The sequence below is a fragment of the Neopsephotus bourkii genome, unplaced genomic scaffold (genome assembly GCF_033783945.1).
Source record: "Neopsephotus bourkii isolate Nb327-2 ecotype Australia unplaced genomic scaffold, CSIRO-AGI_Nbou_v1 NB_354, whole genome shotgun sequence".
Taxonomy (NCBI): domain Eukaryota; kingdom Metazoa; phylum Chordata; class Aves; order Psittaciformes; family Psittacidae; genus Neopsephotus; species Neopsephotus bourkii.
The window spans coordinates 843,797-865,000 of record NW_026900860.1 but is presented as its reverse complement, the minus strand read 5'-3'; the positions used below and the strand labels follow the sequence as shown (position 1 = coordinate 865,000).

The 21,204-nt window shown below is 47.3% G+C and overlaps 1 protein-coding gene across 1 annotated transcript; it reads right to left on the bottom strand.

Annotated features, from left to right (window-relative positions):
* Nucleotides 1–2,880: 2,880 nt before the first annotated feature.
* Nucleotides 2,881–5,221, bottom strand: LOC133209600 (proton-activated chloride channel-like). Its single transcript, XM_061348294.1, has 2 exons — nt 5,005–5,221; nt 2,881–3,204 (listed from the first exon to the last, which is right to left on the bottom strand). Exons 1-2 carry the CDS (start codon nt 5,128–5,130, stop codon nt 2,998–3,000), a joined length of 333 nt encoding a protein of 110 aa, XP_061204278.1. The 5' UTR covers nt 5,131–5,221; the 3' UTR covers nt 2,881–2,997.
* Between the last annotated feature and the right edge of the window lie 15,983 nt (nt 5,222–21,204).

Here is a 21,204-nt window from a genome sequence, read left to right as displayed (position 1 = left end):
GGATGGATGGATGGATGGATGGATGGATGGATGGATGGATGGATGGATGGATGGATGGATGGATGGATGGATGGATGGATGGATGGATGGATGGATGGATGGATGGATGGATGGATGGATGGATGGATGGATGGATGGATGGATGGATGGATGGATGGATGGATGGATGGATGGATGGATGGATGGATGGATGGATGGATGGATGGATGGATGGATGGATGGATGGATGGATGGATGGATGGATGGATGGATGGATGGATGGATGGATGGATGGATGGATGGATGGATGGATGGATGGATGGATGGATGGATGGATGGATGGATGGATGGATGGATGGATGGATGGATGGATGGATGGATGGATGGATGGATGGATGGATGGATGGATGGATGGATGGATGGATGGATGGATGGATGGATGGATGGATGGATGGATGGATGGATGGATGGATGGATGGATGGATGGATGGATGGATGGATGGATGGATGGATGGATGGATGGATGGATGGATGGATGGATGGATGGATGGATGGATGGATGGATGGATGGATGGATGGATGGATGGATGGATGGATGGATGGATGGATGGATGGATGGATGGATGGATGGATGGATGGATGGATGGATGGATGGATGGATGGATGGATGGATGGATGGATGGATGGATGGATGGATGGATGGATGGATGGATGGATGGATGGATGGATGGATGGATGGATGGATGGATGGATGGATGGATGGATGGATGGATGGATGGATGGATGGATGGATGGATGGATGGATGGATGGATGGATGGATGGATGGATGGATGGATGGATGGATGGATGGATGGATGGATGGATGGATGGATGGATGGATGGATGGATGGATGGATGGATGGATGGATGGATGGATGGATGGATGGATGGATGGATGGATGGATGGATGGATGGATGGATGGATGGATGGATGGATGGAATGGATGGATGGATGGATGGGGTCTGACCTGACCAGAAAAATTTCTGCCACAAGCTTGGAAAATGACCAGAACATTTCACTCATGCTCCTCACGATCTTCACACACACTTTCACTGATTACTACTACTACCATTACTCGTCCACTTAACCCTTTCACACCTGCTGGCCTGCATTTCCACTCCTTTTTTCATCATTGCCACCTCAGTGTTGTCTTATGAATTGCCACAACCTACATAAAGAAACACAATCTTTCACTGATGACGATCTTCCCAGAAATTTCAAACAAACAGGAAACAAATACTATCAGCAAGTGCACATACCCATATACTTAACCCTTTCACACCTACTGGCCTGCATTCCCACTCATTTCATTCCAACTGCCTGCCAGCTTGCTGTTGTGTTTTGATCCTGTTCTTGAAAGAAAGGATGAATTAAATCCTCAAACGTCCAATGAAGTTATTACAGTGTAGTCTCTGAAAGATACACTCTCTGGAAACGCCTGCTCCTCAGATTCTCATTTCTCACCCCTGAGGATGCTTCCTCAGTGGAAGATGGATGGATGGATGGATGGGACTCGATTTTGTCCAGACAGGAAAACCTCACAAACCTCACTTTCTCCCACAAGACACCGGCTACATGAAAGACCCCAATCTTTCACTAACAGATTTCACTGATGGATGATGATCTTCCCAGAAATGTCACCTCACATACTTAACCCTTTCACACCTAGTGCACTGCATTTCCACTCCTTTCATTCTAAATCCTTGCCGCCTCAGTGTGGGGGGGTTGTGTGGAATAACCTGTCCTGTTCGTGAAAGAAAGGATGAATTAAAACCTCAAACATCCAATGAAGCCACTCGAGTAACACAGCTCCTAACTTATCTGTTCAGAAAGAGACAGAAAGACACTCGTGCACAGCCATATCTGCACATGGGCTCAAGCCTTGTCTTTGGGGCTTTTTCCTTTCCTCTTCCACTCCTGTTCCCCCTTCCTAATGCAGTTCCCAGGTGTAGGCTTGAAACAGGCTTCACTTCTGGCAGGTTCATCCGTCATGGGCAGCTCTCAACCTTTCCCTCCAAAATTCCCACCTGGTAGGGATGGAGCGAGCAACCTCCCCCCTCCTGCTTTGGAGGCTGCTGTTCTGCACAGTGTTTGTTACAGGTCTTGGGGGTTTTAGCTTTGTTCCCTTGCAGAGTTACCTTTGAACTGGCTCAGGGCAGAGGAGGATTAAGGCGCAGGCACCTCTTTGCTGTTCAGGCCTGCCAAGGCACATGCAGCCCCTGTGACCATCACTGCGCTCTGTATGTGCCAATCTGAGAGGGGCTGTGCTCTCTGATATGGGTACGTCCCTCCACATCCCCATTATCACAGCTCAAATACACAGCTCGGGGAGGAAGAAACTCTGTTGGATTATCTATTCCATGTCTGGATCTCCTAAAAAAGGAGGACTGTGGCCTCTTCTTCAGCAGCGGCAGCACACTGAGTGCAGTATTAAACCTGAGGGCCGCTATGCGCTCAGCACCAGGACCAAGACAACCTGCCTTAGCTGGCCCAAAGCCTCACCTTTGTTATCAGGCTGGCAGGAGGTGCACTCAGAAGACTCCTTGAGTCTCCGAGCCCTGCAGAAGGTTTTCCCCACACTTCTTTCCCCCTTTGTTTTGCTCCAGGGCCTCCCCGCACACACTCAGCTCGATTCTGGAATGCACTGCTGCATTTCAATGCAGTTCCAAATTCTAGTGACAAATAAAAGCTAGACCAGGCTGTTGCTATTGTTCTGATGCAAGCCGAGGTTTCTTGCTTGACAACTGATAAAAGTCATTAAATCAGTTGATCCAAGCACACTTCTTCAAGCAAAAGTGTTCAGGCCTGACCTGAAGCTAGCCTTTGCTGTAAGACAGAGGCATGCTTTTTTCTTAGCTGCAAACAGAACCCTGAGTGTTCCCAAGCCAAGGAAAGGCATCAGATGCTCCTGACTTCTGCAGAACATGCATTACTGGATATAAGAAAGAGTCTCAACTGACATTCCAGCAGTAACCTCTCACTCTTCCTCTGAATAAGGTACCAGAGGCCTGTGTATGCATAAACCATGAGCATGGACACTCAGACAGAGGTTCAAGAAGGGACTTAGCATGTTACTCACGTCTTGCACAGTCTGTATGAACGGATCTTTCCATTCGAATACCACAAAAAACAGCTGGTCGCTTCTGGGTTTAGTTCTCTGGTCGATGTAGTTCACCACGCTGGTCTGGGGAGAGGGGAAAAGAGGAAACAAAGGTGCAGGTTATCTGCTGCAGTGGTGCGATGAGTTTGCTGTGCAACAGAAGAAGGTGAGAAGAGCAGACTGCTCAGGCTCTTCCAGTTTAGCCTTCCTCTACCTGGAACAGCAGCTCTCAAACTATGGGAAGGGATGTTTCTTCCAGCTCTTGGTCATACTTGTTTCCTGTTTCTCAGCACTGTAACTCTCAGAGTACATGGGAGCTTTACCACCTTCTGCTTACTGGTCCAGCCCCTTTGGCTGCAGCTCTACCCTGTATTTCTACACCTCCTCTATTTCCTACAGTGGACCAGCACCCCAACTACACTCAGCCGAGAAAACTGCACACCAGGAAACAAGGAGTACACAAAGCTAACTGAAGGCAATGGGAAAGGAAGGAAACACCAACTGGTGACTCCTGGGCTGGTCAGCAGACTGACCGACTGTGCTATGTGACCTAGTATCTGTACCCATCTTCCTGGTATGGCATCTCCCAGCTTTAGATGGGAGAGGTTAATGGACTTACACAATTTGAGCAGACTCAAACAAAGCAAAGTGCAATTTATACCTGAGCTCTTTCAGCTTCTACCATATTATTAACAGGCATCTGATTCCTATTTCCTAGGTTTTATTAAAAACCAAAGCAACCAACCCACAAACCAAACCAAAAACCCACCCAAAACCAACGCAGCATTCACCTACTGCTCAGAGCCTGTAACTGCTGGACTAAATGGGTGTCTGTGGTCCCCAAAAGCTCAGCTTTTTCTGAGTTTGACTCAGTTTGTTTCCACTTTGACCCATGTTCAATTGGGCACTGCTCTCCCCTTAAGGCTTTGTCACATAATTCCCTACCAGTGAGAAGTGAAGATTTCTTCTGCTTCACTTTGATCTCCACAAAGTGCTCCTTCCAAGCGCACCGTGGACTGAGATAAAGTGTAGTCTCTGAAAGATACACTCTCTGCAAAGCTCTGCTCCTCAGAGTCTCATTTCTCACCCCTGAGGATGCCTCCCCTCCAACCAACACCGAGAGCAAGGTAAAAAACCAAAACCTCAACTCTTTTCCTGTCCATTACTGTGGAAAGAACAGGAATGAAAGTCCAAGTCACTTCACCTCCAGCTAAGTTCATATCTCCCACCTGCATGTTTTCTAGTTCTAAATGATGCAAGCAGTTCGAGTTCCACCATGCTTCTAAGCATACTCAACGCTTAAAAATCCCAAACCCAAACAACAAGCAGACACAAGAATGCTACAAAAGATACAAGGCTTATATTTACCTCTTCATCCTCACATCTGCCCTTGTGATAAACAATTGCTGTTATTTAGGCAGTTCCTTTAGCAGTTGTTCCCCACCTTGATCTAAAGGATGCCGTGTCAATACTTCTCCATTGGCCTCTTCAAGCCCTTACCTCAGACTACAGGCATCCCCTATAACACCACATTCAAGGCCTGCATTTTCTGGCCTCCCCGTTAGGAGGTGTTTTCCTGAGGTGTTTCACAAAGCCACACCAAGACATTGAGGCTTTTACAGAACCTCTCCATGTTAAGAATGCAAGTAACTGTACAGCCAACCCTGCTCCCTGGTGTAAGGTGCAATGGATGCAGTGAAACAAAACCCAAGCTCCTGATGCTTCACTCAACCAGCCAACCCACCCCTGTTCCAACTCATATTGTGTGTGCAGCAAGAACTGGTTCAGGTGGCCAGTTAGCATTGGAATTGTTGCAGTCACTAGTTCATAGCAAACTAAGGTGTCCCCAAACCCCTTGGTGGTTGGTTGGGTTCGGTTTCTTACCTCTTGTTTGAATTCGACAGTCTCACTGCCATCTTCTTCTTTTGTTTTCACCAAGGACATCTTGACCCACGTTCGGAAGCCTCCGGAAAACTTCCAGCTTGAATATGAACTTTCACAATCCTTCATGAATTCTGCTTTTTCTGGACTAAAGGAAAAAGACCATTACTTCACTGACCGAGCTGGGGAGGTCCTGCTGCAGGCAGGAGGATGTCAGACCTACAGGCACTTCAAAGCACGTTCAAAACCCAATTGCTAAAACTCAGCAGATCTAAACCACTGTGAGCAGCACCTGCACTTGGGTTCTCAACTGCAGGAGAACATGAGTTACCTGGTGCCCTATCAGCACCCTGGGTTCTGCCTCCTCCCAGGGGTTGTTCTGCCTTACAGGGGGGTTCATTCTGCTCGTCTCTAGAACAAAAAGCAGAGCCAAGACCCCAGGAACGACTCACAACATTGCAATAGGTGGAAGGAAGAGCCCAGAGCAGGGCAGGCTGCTTCCTCCCATTTCTGGGATGCCAATGAATGGCTGGCAATGCAGGCATACTCAAAATGCTTTGACAATTGTATTTGGTGTATTCCCATTATTTTGGTGTTATTTCTGCAATACCATGGCTGTTTTCCCAGTAGCCCCAGAACAGCAGGACTGCTTCGTGCCTTGTTTTTAAATACAGTGAGCATAAGCCCTTTTAAGGCTTCCCTCATGCTGCAAGTGGCAAGGAGGTAGCTCCAAGGCGTATCTGGTCTCCATCCTTCTCTAAAACCTGCACAGGACACAGGGAATGAACTGTGCTGTTTACTTGCAGCTCCTCGGCACTGGGATTTCAGCCACATTCACATCATCTCTATGAAATAAGCCTGGCCCTGCAGCTGCTTTTCCAAGAAGGTTTCCTTTGAAATGAAGGGGGAAACCACTGCAATGAGTCATGAACCATTAGAGCACAGAGCTGGCCTGTACTAAACATGGATTTCAGGCTGCAGAGATACATCAGCATCCTCGAGACACGGGAAAGGGCTTTGACTCGGAGTAAATCCATCTTCCTAGGTAAAGAGTATAATTTGCTTCTACGACAGAAGGTCATAGAATCACAGACAGGTCTGGGCTGGAAAGAACCTTCAGATCATGCAGTTCCAACCCCCTCCCCACAGGCAGGGACCCCTTCCACTGGAGCAGCTTGCTCCAAGCCCCTGTGTCCAACCTGGCCCTGAGCACTGCCAGGGATGGGGCAGCCACAGTTTCTCTGGGCACCCTGTGCCAGCGCCTCAGCACCCTCACAGGGAAGAGCTTCTGCCTTAGATCTAACCTGAACTTTCCCTGTTTCAGTCTGAACCCATCACCCCTTGTCCTATCGCTGCAATCCCTGATGAAGAGTCCCTCTCCAGCATCCTTGTAGCCCCCTTCAGACACTGGAAGCTGCTCTGAGGTCTCCACTCAAATCCCGTCTTGACCTTTCTGGAAAGCCCCACACTTTTTACGTGCTTTGGGAGAATCAGTTTCATACTTGAATTTAAATTAAAGCAAAAATTAAGTAGTTAAGTACTGTTCTCTCTGTGATCCAGATTAAAAGCTAGTCAAGGTATTAGTCACAGTGAGACCTAATAGAAAGCCTTCACTTGGTAGTAGTCAGATGGTCAGTGAAAAAGGGACGGGGATAAAAGACATAAGCAGAACAGAATCAGGTGAGGTTCTCCCAGGCAGCTTACAGACAGTTCTTACCAGTTCACCTACACTGGCATAAACATGGTCTTGAAGCTAGGACTTTGCTGGACTGCTTCCTGCTGTCTTGCATGCCCATCCTGTCTGTGCAGAACATGTGGCACAGGTGTTTGGGACAGCAGCATGCAGACTTGCTGCTTGCCTGCAGAAATACTGCCAGCTTCAATAGGACATGCATGTTTTAACTTGGGAAGAAGCAGCTCTTTAAAACAGCTTATGTGCAAACTGATACAGTGAGCACAGAAACAGGGCTTCCAAGACTTGGTTGTATGCACAGACCAAGCTGTGTCTTGGCAAGTTGACTCCTTCTGCAAAGAGCCAAGAACCAGATGCAACACACCTGTGCCTTCTGCTCTGGGTTTCCCGGGGTTGTGTCTCAGTGCTTGTGTCCTGCAGTACAGAAAGAGCTGTGCATCTTGCTGTGCATACCGCTACCTGCAGCACAGGCCACAGAACCTGAGGAAAACAGCACAAGAAGAACAGGTCGCACCTTTTACACCGCTACTCTTAACCGGTATTTTTTCACCCTAAAACATCAATGCTTAAAATACCTGGCACATTAGCATTATATAAGGTGTCTTAGTACAGTTCTAGAAAGCATTTAATGACTTAAGAGCTCTCCTTCACTGAAATAAGAATGCTTTGCAAAAAGCCAATTCATATAATTGGTCTCTGGCCACCCAGAGCTACTGTGACTGAACGCTTCCAGTCTTTGCTCCATCTGAAACACACCAGTACCATCATGTCCAGGACTCCAAAAATGCTGTTTTACATTAAAACCTGCTACTTCTCTTCCTCTCCTCACCTGTCCAGACAGCCAAAACACAGTTTCCACCAAATCCTCAAAAAAACCCTCCTTTACTGACCAGAACCCAGAAAAGAAAAAACTCTCTCACTGACACCTGAAAAAAACAACAATCTTTCACCAATAACAATGCTGCAAGAAATTTAACTGCCCCAAGCAGACACCATATAAAGACTATCAGCAAATGCACATACTCACATACTGAACCCTTTCACACCTAGTGCACTGCATTTCCACTCCTTTCATTCTAAATCCTTGCCGCCTCAGTGTTGGGGGGGTTGTGTGGAATAACCTGTCCTGTTCGTGAAAGAAAGGATGAATTAAAACCTCAAACATCCAATGAGGCCACTCGAGTAACACAGCTCCTAACTTATCTGTTCAGAAAGAGACAGAAAGACACTCGTGCACAGCCATATCTGCACATGGGCTCAAGCCTTGTCTTTGGGGCTTTTTCCTTTCCTCTTCCACTCCTGTTCCCCCTTCCTAATGCAGTTCCCAGCTGTGGGCTTGAAACAGGCTTCCCTTCTGGCAGGTTCATCCGTCATGGGCAGCTCTCAACCTTTCCCTCCAAAATTCCCACCTGGTAGGGATGGAGCGAGCAACCTCCCCCCTCCTGCTTTGGAGGCTGCTGTTCTGCACAGTGTTTGTTACAGGTCTTGGGGGGTTTTAGCTTTGTTCCCTTGCAGAGTTACCTTTGAACTGGCTCAGGGCAGAGGAGGATTAAGGCGCAGGCACCTCTTTGCTGTTCAGGCCTGCCAAGGCACATGCAGCCCCTGTGACCATCACTGCGCTCTGTATGTGCCAATCTGAGAGGGGCTGTGCTCTCTGATATGGGTACGTCCCTCCACATCCCCATTATCACAGCTCAAATACACAGCTCGGGGAGGAAGAAACTCTGTTGGATTATCTATTCCATGTCTGGATCTCCTAAAAAAGGAGGACTGTGGCCTCTTCTTCAGCAGCAGCAGCACACTGAGTGCAGTATTAAACCTGGGACCCGCTATGCGCTCAGCACCAGGACCAAGACAACCTGCCTTAGCGGGCCCAAAGCCTCACCTTTGTTATCAGGCTGGCAGGAGCTGCACTCAGAAGACTCCTTGAGTCTCCAAGCCCTGCAGAAGATTTCCCCACGCTTCTTTCTCCCCTTTGTTTTGCCCTTTCATAGCACGATTCCCTATGGGTCTATGGCAACTGGCTCATCCAAGCTGGACACCAGGACAGGCTGGTGTTGCTGCTGCTGGGTGGTATTTTAGCATGGGGCCCTTACCGTGTCTGCAGCACTGTCACGAGAGCTGGACCTGATCCAGGGGTGCCAAGAGGTGGGGGACGGCAGCTGAGAGATGGCTGAAGTAGCATGGAGCAGAGATGTGACCAGGGAAATTTCCTTAGGCAGTAACTTCAGCATAAGCTACCACCTCCGCACCAAACTGCTGCCACGAGAGTAAAGAATCCTGTAACTATAAATCAGAAGTAACATCATTTAAAGAACTGTCTCATAAATGCTTATTTTTATCTCAGCAATTTGGCTCACTGTAAGGTAAAGCCTCCCACATCCCTGAGCCCTTAAAGCAACCTCAACCCTTCCAGCTGAAAAACCACCAGCTGCATCTTCTTTTCCCTGTCACTTGCCTTTTAAACGCATTTCCCAACAGCGTACATAGATGCTTCTGGTCTTCTGCTGTCAGTTCCAGTTGCTCTATTTTTTGCCACCTAAGTTTGGAAACGCAGATGCAGGAATGGAAGTCCTGTGGGCCATAAAGATTAATTAATATTGTCACAAAAGCCCTGCTTATCCAGTTCAGCCTGCACAGCTCACAACCCAAGCTATGTTCGCACCGGCTTGCCCGCACTGATTCACTTCAGCCACCCAACCATACGGAAAGGGTTTAAGTCCCTGTGGATAGTCAGGCACTTTCACTACCTGCAGCCTGACTGCTGCAGGGGAGGTGTGTGCCACAGGGAGCCTGTTTCATTGAGCTGGGACGCATGTACTGTGGGTTACTTACACTTACCCTGTAAGCGGCCCTGAGTGTGATGAAAGGTGGATCAGCCTAACTTGTGGTCAAAATTAGCCTGTTAAATCCTCACGTTAGTAACCTGCTCTCCCACAGACCTTTCTGACTGCCAGCATAAAGAAGGAGGAGATTTTTGAGCATCTATCTGAAACTAGGCTTCATGCCCCTGACTAACACCACTGTGTAGCTCTCATCATTACCTGTGCTGGGCACCGAGGGCCTCTTTCCTCCTGGAGCACCAGTTTCCAGGGCCAGACAGACCATGCACAGCAATCACAGTTCCTTGAGGAAAATGGTGCCACGTGGCTGGAGGACTGACACGGCTAAAGCCTGACGGAGCTGCACTGAGGCTACCCCAAAGCCAGGCTTTGACCCTCTTCAGCTCGCTCTCCTGTGCAGTGTAAAGTACATGGGTCAGATCCATTAGACATTCCCTTTTCCTAGGTACTGGTGGCATACCTGAAAGCCTCTCGGACTCGGAGCTGCCAGGGCTTGCCTGCAGGGATTCGGACGTGTGGCCTGAGTTGGTCCATCCGTAGTATCTCAGGCATAAGGTGCCAGCGGCAGTTCGGATTCATCTCTGATGATGCTCTGGCAGGACCTGAATCGATGTGACTGCATTTTCTGGTAGTGGAAATCTCCATACAACAGTTTTGTCTTCCTCTTCTCTTCCTTTTACATGCGACCAAAGGAGGAACTGCTGAATTCAGTTGAATTCAGAGCACGTGCATCTGCTGGGCTTCAGCAGAGAAGCCCACGGGAGAGGGTCACTCTCAGAGGTCCTGTACTACAGGAAACAAGCTATTGTAATGCAGATTTCCCCTCGTTCCTCAAAGGTGTTCCAGCCCCAGAGTTCTTCCCAGCCTTTGTGGAGAGCAGTGTTTGAGCTGTCCCTGCCGGATTAGAACTATGCCTTGACTAACAAGTGGCTGCCTGCTGAGTTATTCTGCAAAGCAATAGCGGGCAGCGCTGCTCGCTGCTCGGGGAAGGAGGGGGACTCTAGCGTGCAGACAGGAGATGCTGTGACAGACCAAGCATAGCAATCTCCTCACTCTTCACAGCTCCTTGAGGAAAATGGTGCCAGCACGCTTGAGGAAGGCAAAGCCTCTCCTGGAGCTGCAGCTGGCACAAGGGTCAGTGGTGACGGGGGAAACAAAGCAGATGCGCAAGAGAAAGGCCAGGCCCTGTGTTATCGCTATGGCAAATAACCAAATTGCTGCAGGTTGTCATAGTTAAGCTGGTTTTCTTCTGACCTGTGGTAAGCTCTTAATTCCACCTAAGCTGCTTTTAGCTCTCAGATGTGAAGGAGATCCGTGAGCAAAGCCTAGCTCCCTCTAATCAATGCTGAAATAAAGAGCCACTTAAGAAATCGTATCTATTTCTTAATTTGTGCAAGCACACTTCATACTTCTGACTGGACCGGATAGTCTAAAGGGAAGCATCATTTTACTTGCGTATTACTGTCGCTGACTCTTCTCAGAAGCTTCACATGCTGTTGCCTCATCTTAACTCATACATCTCAAAAGGCGTATTTGCTCTTTAAACTCACAGCATTAGGGAACGCATGTGTCAGTCAGTGTTCAAGAGGGACTGAAGGGACCAGTCTGCATTGCACCCATCCTGCAGGCTCCCAGGGCATAGCAGTGCTCCGCTCTTTGTCTTACACCGAACTAGCTTCCTGAGACGCAGTTCTCAAGCCAAAACTCAGTTTCAGCTTTATTTACAGAAACAGAAAAAAGATACAAAATTATTAAAGCTGTATAAAGCAATGAAAAAAAACCCAACCCGAAACTGATTTTAGGTCAGAAATAAGCATACTCTGCATGCCCTTCAAGGTCATTGTCATATCAGAGTGGGAAGTTTTGCCTGCATACAAATTGGAATCTAACTGCTCAGAGGAGCCCCTTGTTTCAGGTCATGACAGTAATGGATAAGACTGAAGAGCAGACTCATGACTTTCCAATGTTAATTCCACTGAGTTACAACGTTTGAGTTAAGTTTGAGAAACTTCTTGCCCTGAGCTCAGTTCTACTCCAACATCAAGGCCTGTCTCTGATCCTTTTAGTACATTCAAAGGCTGAGAGCAACATTACTTCTTTGTGGCTGAGAGGATCCCTGCAATCATTGTAAATCAATCAGGAGGGCCACGTCCCTGGCCAGGAGGCATTCAAGGGAAGTCTTACTTTCAAGAGTCCATGGTACCTCCTAGGAATGACTGCCAGGGGAGATGATGGCATCCTCTGGGGTGAAAAATCTTTCCCTAAACTTACAGGGCTAGAGCTTCTGCTTTGAAACAGCAAGAGATGGGCTTCACCTCCACATGAGCAGAGGGCTGAAGCCTCTGCCCTTGTTTCGCCAGGAATAAATGATGCGGGGTGGGGGGAAAGAAGGCTGCATAGTTCTAAGCAGCAAAGATACCAGAAATGCAGGCACCAAGCTGAAGCCTATCATTTCATGGACTGGATTCCCTGTTGAAGGAATAAGCCATCTCAGACTTGGCTGAAGCTGCAGCAGTGATGGACAGGAAGACTTTAACTGTGCCCCCCAACAGGCTGAAATGGCTGTTGGGGAGCATGGCACAGGTTTTGACAGGAGTCCTTCTGCTTTGGGGGCAGGAAGTTGCTCTTGGAAGAAGCCCTCTCCAGGACGGGTGGCCTTTTGCCAGGCCTAGGGGTAATGCCTAACTTTAGGAACTCTAAAGGTCTTCAGACCCCTCTTTTGAAAGAAACCATTCCTAAGACTACTGAAAAAAGGGGGTTGTTTTAAGGTGACACTTTACATGAAGACATTAAAGACAAAAAGCAGACTTTGCTACAGTAGGTACAAAAGTAGTTTAAGGCTCAAGTGCTGCAGTCAGTGATAATGACAAATGTTCTAGCTGGTATCAGAAAGCAATCAAGAAGAACTGATGAGCATCATGGCCTCTGGGGAGTAGTGTAAGTGCAGGGCACAGCCCTGTGTGCCCCTGAACAGAGGCTGTGGGAGATTGGGCTTTCCGAATGCTGCAAGGTAGGGAAAAGCTTTTCCTCACCACCTTACAATAAGCAGCAAAAGACTGGCAAAAATAAAACCAATATATAAAATCCCCACTGGGAGCTGCTGCTGCCAATGGACAGAGTCACAAAGATGCTGTCTTACCAAGATCATTCAAAATGCTCCGCAATCCCTCCCCAGCCCGGCCACAGCCCATCAGTGGTTCTGGTTCAATTCCTGCATTCACAATCCAGCATCAATTAAACGAGCCTTTGTGTTTAACGCACTGACCAAAGGCTTGGCCTGGCACATCCTTCTGCAGTGCAGAGAAGCCATCAACCTGCCTTACGAATCCCTGGTTTGCGTCAGTCCTAACTCACAGCGTACGTTTGCTCCCATTCCATTCCAACGTGAGCGTAGCAGTACAGGAACCCGAGGACAGTCAGAGTTGCCCATGGCCAGCCTATAAATAGAAAGACAGAGAATCCCAGTCAGAATCATTGGTGACTGTTTCGAGCAGACGTACTCTGGGGATGACTTACGATGCTTCTCATTAATGTTATTAGCAATTCAGTCTCGGAAGGATGTAAAGCCAACCCACCAAATTTGAGAGGGGACATCTGGATTGTCTGAGCTCCAGGGATGCCTGACCCCCTGCAGCCTCAGTCTGTTCCACTTTTAGGGAACTGGGCCAGGTTTATTCCTGCCCTGCACCTCCAATCCGTAACTGCTGAATTAAAGAGGTGTGTTTCAATCGCCTCCTTTGTGGTGTGTTTGTCTCTGAAGAAGCTCCCTAAATAAACCCTGATGCTTTCAGCTGCCTACAGCGCTTCCCAGGCACAAAGGGATGCAAAGCCACAATGCAGCTTATTAAAAAGCAGACCAAATCCAGTTACCTGCCCTGCAGAGTCTGGGGAAACCTCTGATTAAGGCTGGTTTAGGTACCTTGCAGCTGGATGTAAAAACTGATGCATGCACTCACTCTACAGCCCTGTAACAGCTAAGGGGGTCAGAGCACCACTGTGCCGCTGCAGGGCTGACTGCCCTATTTGCCTGTTGTGGTTCTTGCTAGATTATGTTTTAACTAGAAAGACTGCATCCTCCAATACACAGAACTTCTGCTGGGGAAATTCCTCTTCTCCTTGGAATTAATGAAACGTAGAATTTATAGGTTGAGATCCTCAGCATTAGGCCCTAGGGATTTTTGGTGCATTTTGGCTGGGGGGAGAGGAACGAAGGTGTTTGAGGGGCTTTTTGTTGCTGCTGTTGACATAAGAGTTTTGATTATGTGTATGACTGGTTTCCATACGCCATCCTCAACCTACCAGCCCCTGCTCCTTTCTTTTGTAGGCTGGCTTTGACCAGGCTTCAGGCTGATTCCAGTCTGGAAGCTGTTTAATTGTGCCAATGTCCAGCTGAGCCATAGCTTATTACGCTGCCCTCAGCAGGGGACCAGTCGTGCTGGGACCCTTCCTCTTTGCTCTGAGCATCCCAAGCAGTCTAACACTTCACCCTGAACAGGCTCAGAAAATGTTATTTTCTCCCCTTCCAACTTGCTTGCTATCCCCGGGCAGAACCCGGTCAGAATATGAAGGTGTGCACTGCAAATCTTTTCTAGATGCCTTAGATTTATGGTAAGATTCCTCCATAGTGCCCACAACCTGGGTTCGTGGGGCTCCCATGTGCTCTAATCAGGCTTGTGGCAATCCTCCTGGAACACAGGGAGCCACTCCTGTACAGTTACAGGTACCAGGGGTTGTATCCAGTAGATTGCCTCCTCGCGACCTAATCAGGATGAAAAGGAAGGGGAAGACAGCATGACCCGCTGTAGGTGATGGAAAAGGGGAATTTTTCCAATTCAATCATTCCTACAGCTATTCTAGGAGGAGCTGCACAGATCCCAAAGCATTTCTTGCTGCACAGGTAAGAGATAGTGAGGGGCACTGAAAGGGGGACACCTCTGCCTTGCTGGCCCTTTCTTGCTGTACAGGAACCAGAGGCACTGCTGCTGGGCATGGGGACATGCATGTGCTGCTGCCCTGCCAGTGAGTGAACCAAAGGCATCCCACTCTGATGCTGGGCAATTCCATATCAGCTCCAGTCCGCATGAGAGATTTACACAAGAGCATTCACACCTGAGAAGTGGCCCAAGGACAGCCTGAAGCAAGCAGGGGATCTTAGAACTGTCTTCACTCCTCTATATTATTAGATATAAAATAGTTGAAAAGCCTGAAGAACTCGGTCTCCAGATGGTGTCTGTGGGAGGGACACACTGAGCACTGCTAATGCAGCAAGGACGCAGTTTCACATTCCACCCAGCATGTAAATGACCTGTGTGTTGCCCCTGTATGTGATGTCTCTAATCAAACAGCGGCATGAGATGTTCTCTTGCAATGTAAGCTCTCAGAAGCCTTTTCCTTGCTTAAACAGTGTCTCCTCCTTGTAAACCCAAACAACCAAACAGGACTGTTGATCTTGGACCTGCAGCTCCAAGGAAGGTCCTCTTTTTGCCCTGGCCCAGCAGCATCAGGTACATTCTTCCCTCTGTTTTTTGCCGATTCCCATTCTGCTCCTCTCAAACACCACTGAAGGGGCTCTTTTCTCTGGTGGCTCCCCAGCTTTACCTTATCACCCAAACCCACTCACCCACGCTGTACCAGACTCTGCTTGGCAGGGAACGTGCCTGTGTTCTAGATCAGTGTCTCTCTACAAAGTCCCATACACAAAATGTACCCTTAGAAACATCACTGGAGTCAAATCAAGTGCTAAGCTGGTAGGACATGACTGAGTTAAGTTTGTCTATTAAAAACCATGTCATCTGCCACGTTAAAACTTCCAATTTACTGCCTGTCTTAAGTATTTTGACTTCAGACTCAAAGGCCCAGTTTCATGAGACAATGTGGAGTTTTACAATCTTTTTTTTGGTGTAAAATGAATTAATATTCATTACCATATGCTATTTGTAAATCCAAGCCCACTTCATACGCCTTTTGCAAATCCAGCAATATTTCTCAGTTTTACCTACACAAATCTCTTAAACCAGCTGAATTTCCCTATTAACAAAGGATTGCTGGGCGAGACACGTCAGTGGAATCAAGAACAAATCCTCTAGCTTACAGAGGTATGCTGCTCCACAGGCCATCAAACACAAACTCCTTTGTGAAGAGGACTGTGAATTCTTAGCAAGGTAACAGCAGCACTTTATCCATCACACAGCCTCCTATCAAAGAAGTCTCCAGCCCTGACTAGGCATGAGCCCATGCTCAGTCACACAGGGCTCATTTACTGTCCTGTAGCCCTGCTGGTTTGAAACCGCATTGTGGCAAGTTACATACTCAACTTTCAGGGTAATGAACAGGAGACTTGTTCTCATTGCATGGTCAAGCCAGAATGAATAAAAACTAACTGAAACAGGAACAGCTTCAGAAGTTAGTCCTTCCTTGGAGCTTCCAATCTCATCTTCAAAAACACTTATGGATGCTTTGGGCACACTCTGCATCACTGCTCTCAAAAGACCAGTTATGTCCTCCTCCTTACCTCAGTTCACATAATTTGAAACAACATTTAACTGTGCATCCATAAGGAAGCTCTTTCAAATTTCCTAATCCCCTACAGGAATGAAAAAGCAGCACAACAGCAATATTTTGGGCATATCTAGGTTTCACAGAGCCATCAAAACACTAGGAAATGCCCCTTTGGCCCTTCCAATCTGTGACATGTAGGAGAAAGGGACCCTACTTGTACATCTTGAAACTGCCTTAGTATCTTTGGGACTGTAATGGTGTTTTCCGATGCGATTTGGCCACGGTCCTCAGAAAAAGGCACCCCTCTGAAAAGCCCGCCTAGAGGAGCACGCATCTTACCCGGACATTGGTTTGCAAGTACTGAAGTTGCTACAAGACTCAGGAAAACCTACCCTTAATCAAAAGCTCACATGTGACAAGACACCGAAGCAGCTCCCCTGTACAGTGGCGTTACTGAGGCACAGTGGTGGGGAGGAGGCGGAACAGGCACTGATTCAGCAAGCAGAGTGAGAAGCCAAAGCAAGCCAGCACTGGAGGCCAAGATCTCTCTTACCTCCGATTACAAACCTCCTGAAAAGATCAGTAAAACAACAACATTTTCAGGAGACATACCACATTCAAAGCTAGAGATCAGTGGGAAGAAGCCCAGCAGCACAGATAAACCCTGGTTTTGTAATTTTAGTTGCAGGTCCGTGCATCACTTCCAGGTGGAGCCCTGCTGACCATGAGAACAGGGCAAGTCCAACAGTATGGATTACAAACACCGTGCAGTCTAATACCCAGTTACTCGGGAAAGGAAACCCTCTATATTGCAGCTGTGTTAGCATGCAGCAGGCAGACATGGGACTGGGTGACTGCAAAGCACATCAGAGGTCACAGAAACCTGCTCTGTGCATTGTGCATCCAGTTTTCCAGCTGCTCAGTACACGGTGCACTGTATTCCAGCCCTACTCCAGGCTGGATCTGGGTACCACTGCATTATGCAGTAGCTGAACAGGAATGTGCATTGGGCTATCCTGTCACAAGTACTGTTCTTCAATCAGACCAAGCTCAGTGTTACAAGGAGAAATGGAATAGAATGTTTCTATTGGAGTTCATTCTTCTTCTGAAGGTACTAAAGGAGAGTATGAAAGCAATTATCATTTTCAAATCTTGGTTTTAAAAGCTAGTTCTGAAGGATGTTCTTGCCCTTATATACACCCTTCACAATACAGCACTCGGATGCTAACCAGCAAAATCACCTTTACAGAGAGCAGTTTCCTACAGACTCCTCTGAAGTGCCTCTAGATACTAATTCCTTCCTATCTGCCTCCCTTTACTCACAACTAACCCAGACAGGAAACTGGGTATTTTCAATCAGCACATGAGGGGAAAGAGCCAAGCACAGACTTTGTTTTCCAGCTTGAGTAAATTCACCATTAGGTAAAGGCTAACATGTAAGAAAGCTCTATGAAACCGGAACCTGTAACAGTAAACAACTCTATTCCCAAGTGTAAAGAAAACAAACCAGAAGCAATTATGGAAGTACGAGACCTATTTGGAATTCAGTAGTTACCCCTCATGCTTTTATATGTCTCTCTATCAATATATCTCTCTTATCACCCACTTCTTCAGTTTCCAATAAAATCCTGTCATTGCCTCACATTGCTGGACCCACCCTTAGCAAGCTCTGGAGTGGTTTACAAATAACTGATAGCATTGCCCTAAGCACTTCTGTGCTACAGCTCACCCCAACAACAAACTTCAGAGAACGGAAGATGCAAGCAGGGCTGGTAGAAAGCTGGGAAAACCTCTTGCATAGGTTGAATTGTAGCCTCTCTCTGATAAAATAAGCTTACCCTTAATATCATGTCACAGGGCCAAAAGCAGAGAATAACCAAGTAAAATACTAAATGAAGACATTGTGCGGCTGCAGCATGTCTGCACTGATTGCTGTGCCATAGGTACAGCAACAGAATTAGACTGACAGAATACTGATGTATCTAAATTACCCGTCCCAACCATATCTGCCCCGTCTCCACCCATCTCTACCCTCTGCTTGAGCTGACGAGAGTAGGCAGGGAGCTAAAGCCGGTCTAAAGCATTTTTCCACAGCTGATCCTCCCACTGCTCCCCAGGCTCTGTACCACGTAGGGAATTAGATGAGAAACGCAGTTTCTCACCAGTCTCTATTTTCTAGAACAGTGCTATTAAAAGACTGCTCCTGCATGCACAAAGTGCTGCAGGAACAGCTCTGGGCAGGGAAGCCATCTCCGAATTATTTAAATTCTTCCTGCCATTTGGTGATCAATTCCTTTCTTTTTTCCTATTATTTTTTAAAAGCAACCCATATTTGAGGATAGGCCCTTCAAAATACAAGTATGCAGAGCTGCTCCTCTTCAAAGCCAGCACGACTTGTAATACTTGAAGCCTTAGCCTAAAGGCTAATTAAGGCTCCTACTTTCTGGGTTTAAAATGTAAAATGAAGAGGCTAGTAATAATGTGTTATTCAAGTGCTTAAACTCAGCTGTGTGAATTAATGGCTAACTGAGGCATCCCTCTCTGCGCACAGCCTGTATCCTTGTGTGGGATTTTTTATTAATAAGCATCTTATTTTTGCATACTTCCAGTTGAGCTCCTGAGCCATCAACTGCTGCTGCTAACAAACAAGCCTGGAAGAAGGAGCCGATGCAGAGAATTTAACTGCCATTTAACTGGCTTCTCGGCTGTTGTCAAACCAGGGGTATCAAATCCCCTCCAGCTGTTCACTCAGGGATAACTGTGAGGATGCTGAGGTAAGACGCGGTACAAAGAGGATAATGAATTTGGGTGCAGAAGAACACATACAGCAAGCAAAGCCCTAACCTGAGGCGTGGCAGAGGGGTTTTGTGCTGCTGCTTTCAGCCTCCACATCGCCCATGTTGCAGAGGATAGCAATAAATTCTGCCAGCAAACGCACAGGCAGCAGGGTCCCAGCTGGGCACCTCCATCCTCCCACCCCACCAAAGCAGCACCCAGGCTCACAGTCTCTATATTCAAGATGCCACCTCAGCCCATTATTTGCCCCCAGCGAGCAGCTCCCACATCTTTCCCCTCCTCCATGCACTGAGTAGCCTGGGCATGGAGCAGCTCAGCCTGTGAGACTCCCCATTGACATTGCTTAATGCTACAGATTTCCAGGTGCTGAAGATACTGAAGCTTCAAGTAGACAAGGTCCAAATATTCAGAACAAGTATTGCTGTACGATAGGAGGTATTCCAAAGGAAAACCAGGGGAATGAATCACAGAATCACAGCATCAGCTGGGTTGGAAAAGACCTTGAAGATCACTGAACCCAACTGCTCACTGTCAAGCCTACCACTAACCCATGTCACTGAGGGCAGACTGATCTCCCCTCATGGCTGCCCCTCATAATCTCCAGTCACAGCCACCCCTGATCTGCCCCCTCATAGTGACCCACGCTGTATAGCTGCCTCCCCTACCCCCCATGGCCACCCTTCGTCTCCCCTCAACATCTCCCCTTATGGCCACTGCTCACACACTATAGCTGCCCTCACTCCTTATTGAGGATAATCCAAAGGCTGTCCCTAGACACAAGACTGAGAAGGACAAAATCCTTCATGTCCAGACCCCCAGCAGGGGGAACAGGCAGTGAGCACAGAGGCTTCCCCCTCAGCAGAGGTGAAGTAGTTTCCAGCCAAAGACATTAACGGATGTGTAACACAGCATCTACTCATGTGGATTTTAAATGATAGCATCCTGGAGGATGCTTATATGTGTGCTGGCTGGGGAGTACTTCTGACTGCTGGAAAACTGAAAATGGATAAGTAACAATCCAAGACCACCATGTGCAGCTGATGACTGCAGCTCACCCAGATCAGCATTACTGAGAGCACACAGCCATAGTCTCTCAGTGTCTTCACAACGCAAATAGGTTTTGCTTAGAAGACAGAGATCAGAAAAGTTGTGGCTTTCCAGTGCTCTTACTGTGCGTGGAACCACGTTCTACCAGAGCTAAAACCATTTTACTTTTATGCTTGACAGCACTGAGGGAAGTTGCATGCACACAAGGACTTCCTTGAACAACAAGAGATCAACCTATGGCAGGGCTAAGGGTGCTGGACATACTTTTCCCTATTGATAAGCTGCAAATATACATTTTCATAGGTAGAGCTCAAAAGACAGGCTTATCCTATAGCTTTTATAAAGCACCCCTTGACACAGTTCCAAGGATGACACCAAACTATTTGCATTGCATGGGGTATGTATATGAAAGAAAAAAAAGATGCTATTTACACATGCTGGTAAATGCTCCATGGATGCAGGTATCCATGCAGGATGTGCCTGCCTGAACAGATTCTCTGTTCTCTTTGGAGCCTGAACCTCATTTAGTGCTACCTCTGTACAAGAGCAGCAGCTCTCCAGGTGCTGTACAGTGTAGATCAGAAGCATTATTTCCTCTGTATGTATCCCACAGGATGATGCTGCCAACTCCACTCTGTCCTTCTTGGTTTTTTTTCCTGTGGCATTATCTGACCATTACTGTACCTTAACTATTTTTACTCGTAAACACTGTATATAGAGCACAAAAGACTCATACGAGTTATGCCTCTGCTTCATGTTTTAATATGATCCTTCACCCTCTACCAGTTCTCCCAGCAGAGCCAGCGAGTGGGAAAAAAGCCTGAGATTTCAGGCAGTAATCCTGGTCTCATGCATATCAAGTTGACTCTGGAATAATTCCACTCAAATCAAAAGAACCATACTCGGGCTACTGCTGAATCTGAATTACCAGTAAGCAAGACTGCTTAAAGCTGCCTGGCAGGATCTTTCTGCCACAGTTGCTAATGGGAAAGGAAAAGAACACCAAAGTTTTCAGATTAAGAAGGAGAGAACCTGTAAATCAGAAGCCAACTTCTTTTTCCTGCCAGGTCTTTGGCTGAGAGCTACACACAGGTAATGTGAAATCAAAGCCCATAAAATACGAAATCTCAATCTCAATGCTTTCGAAAGCATTACTGTAAATAAAGATATGCCTTAGCCCAGAAACAAGGCTAAAGAGCCACTCCTTCAATGTGTTATGTAAAGAAAACATTTTGGAGTCATACATCTGGCTTGACATGCGTAACGACAGCACTATCCTTACCATTAAATGTCTACTCAGGTATTCCCAGCACAACCTCCTTAAAT

What these genes read in the sequence shown, in the direction of transcription:
- LOC133209600 (XM_061348294.1), bottom strand. Translation starts at nt 5,130, where the DNA reads ATGAAGGATTGTGAAAGTTCATATTCAAGCTGGAAGTTTTCCGGAGGC. An exon ending in CTGTCGAATTCAAACAAGAG is followed by an intron (nt 3,205 to 5,004) that starts GTAAGAAACCGA and finishes CCCTCTCCCCAG; the next exon opens with ACCAGCGTGGTGAACTACAT.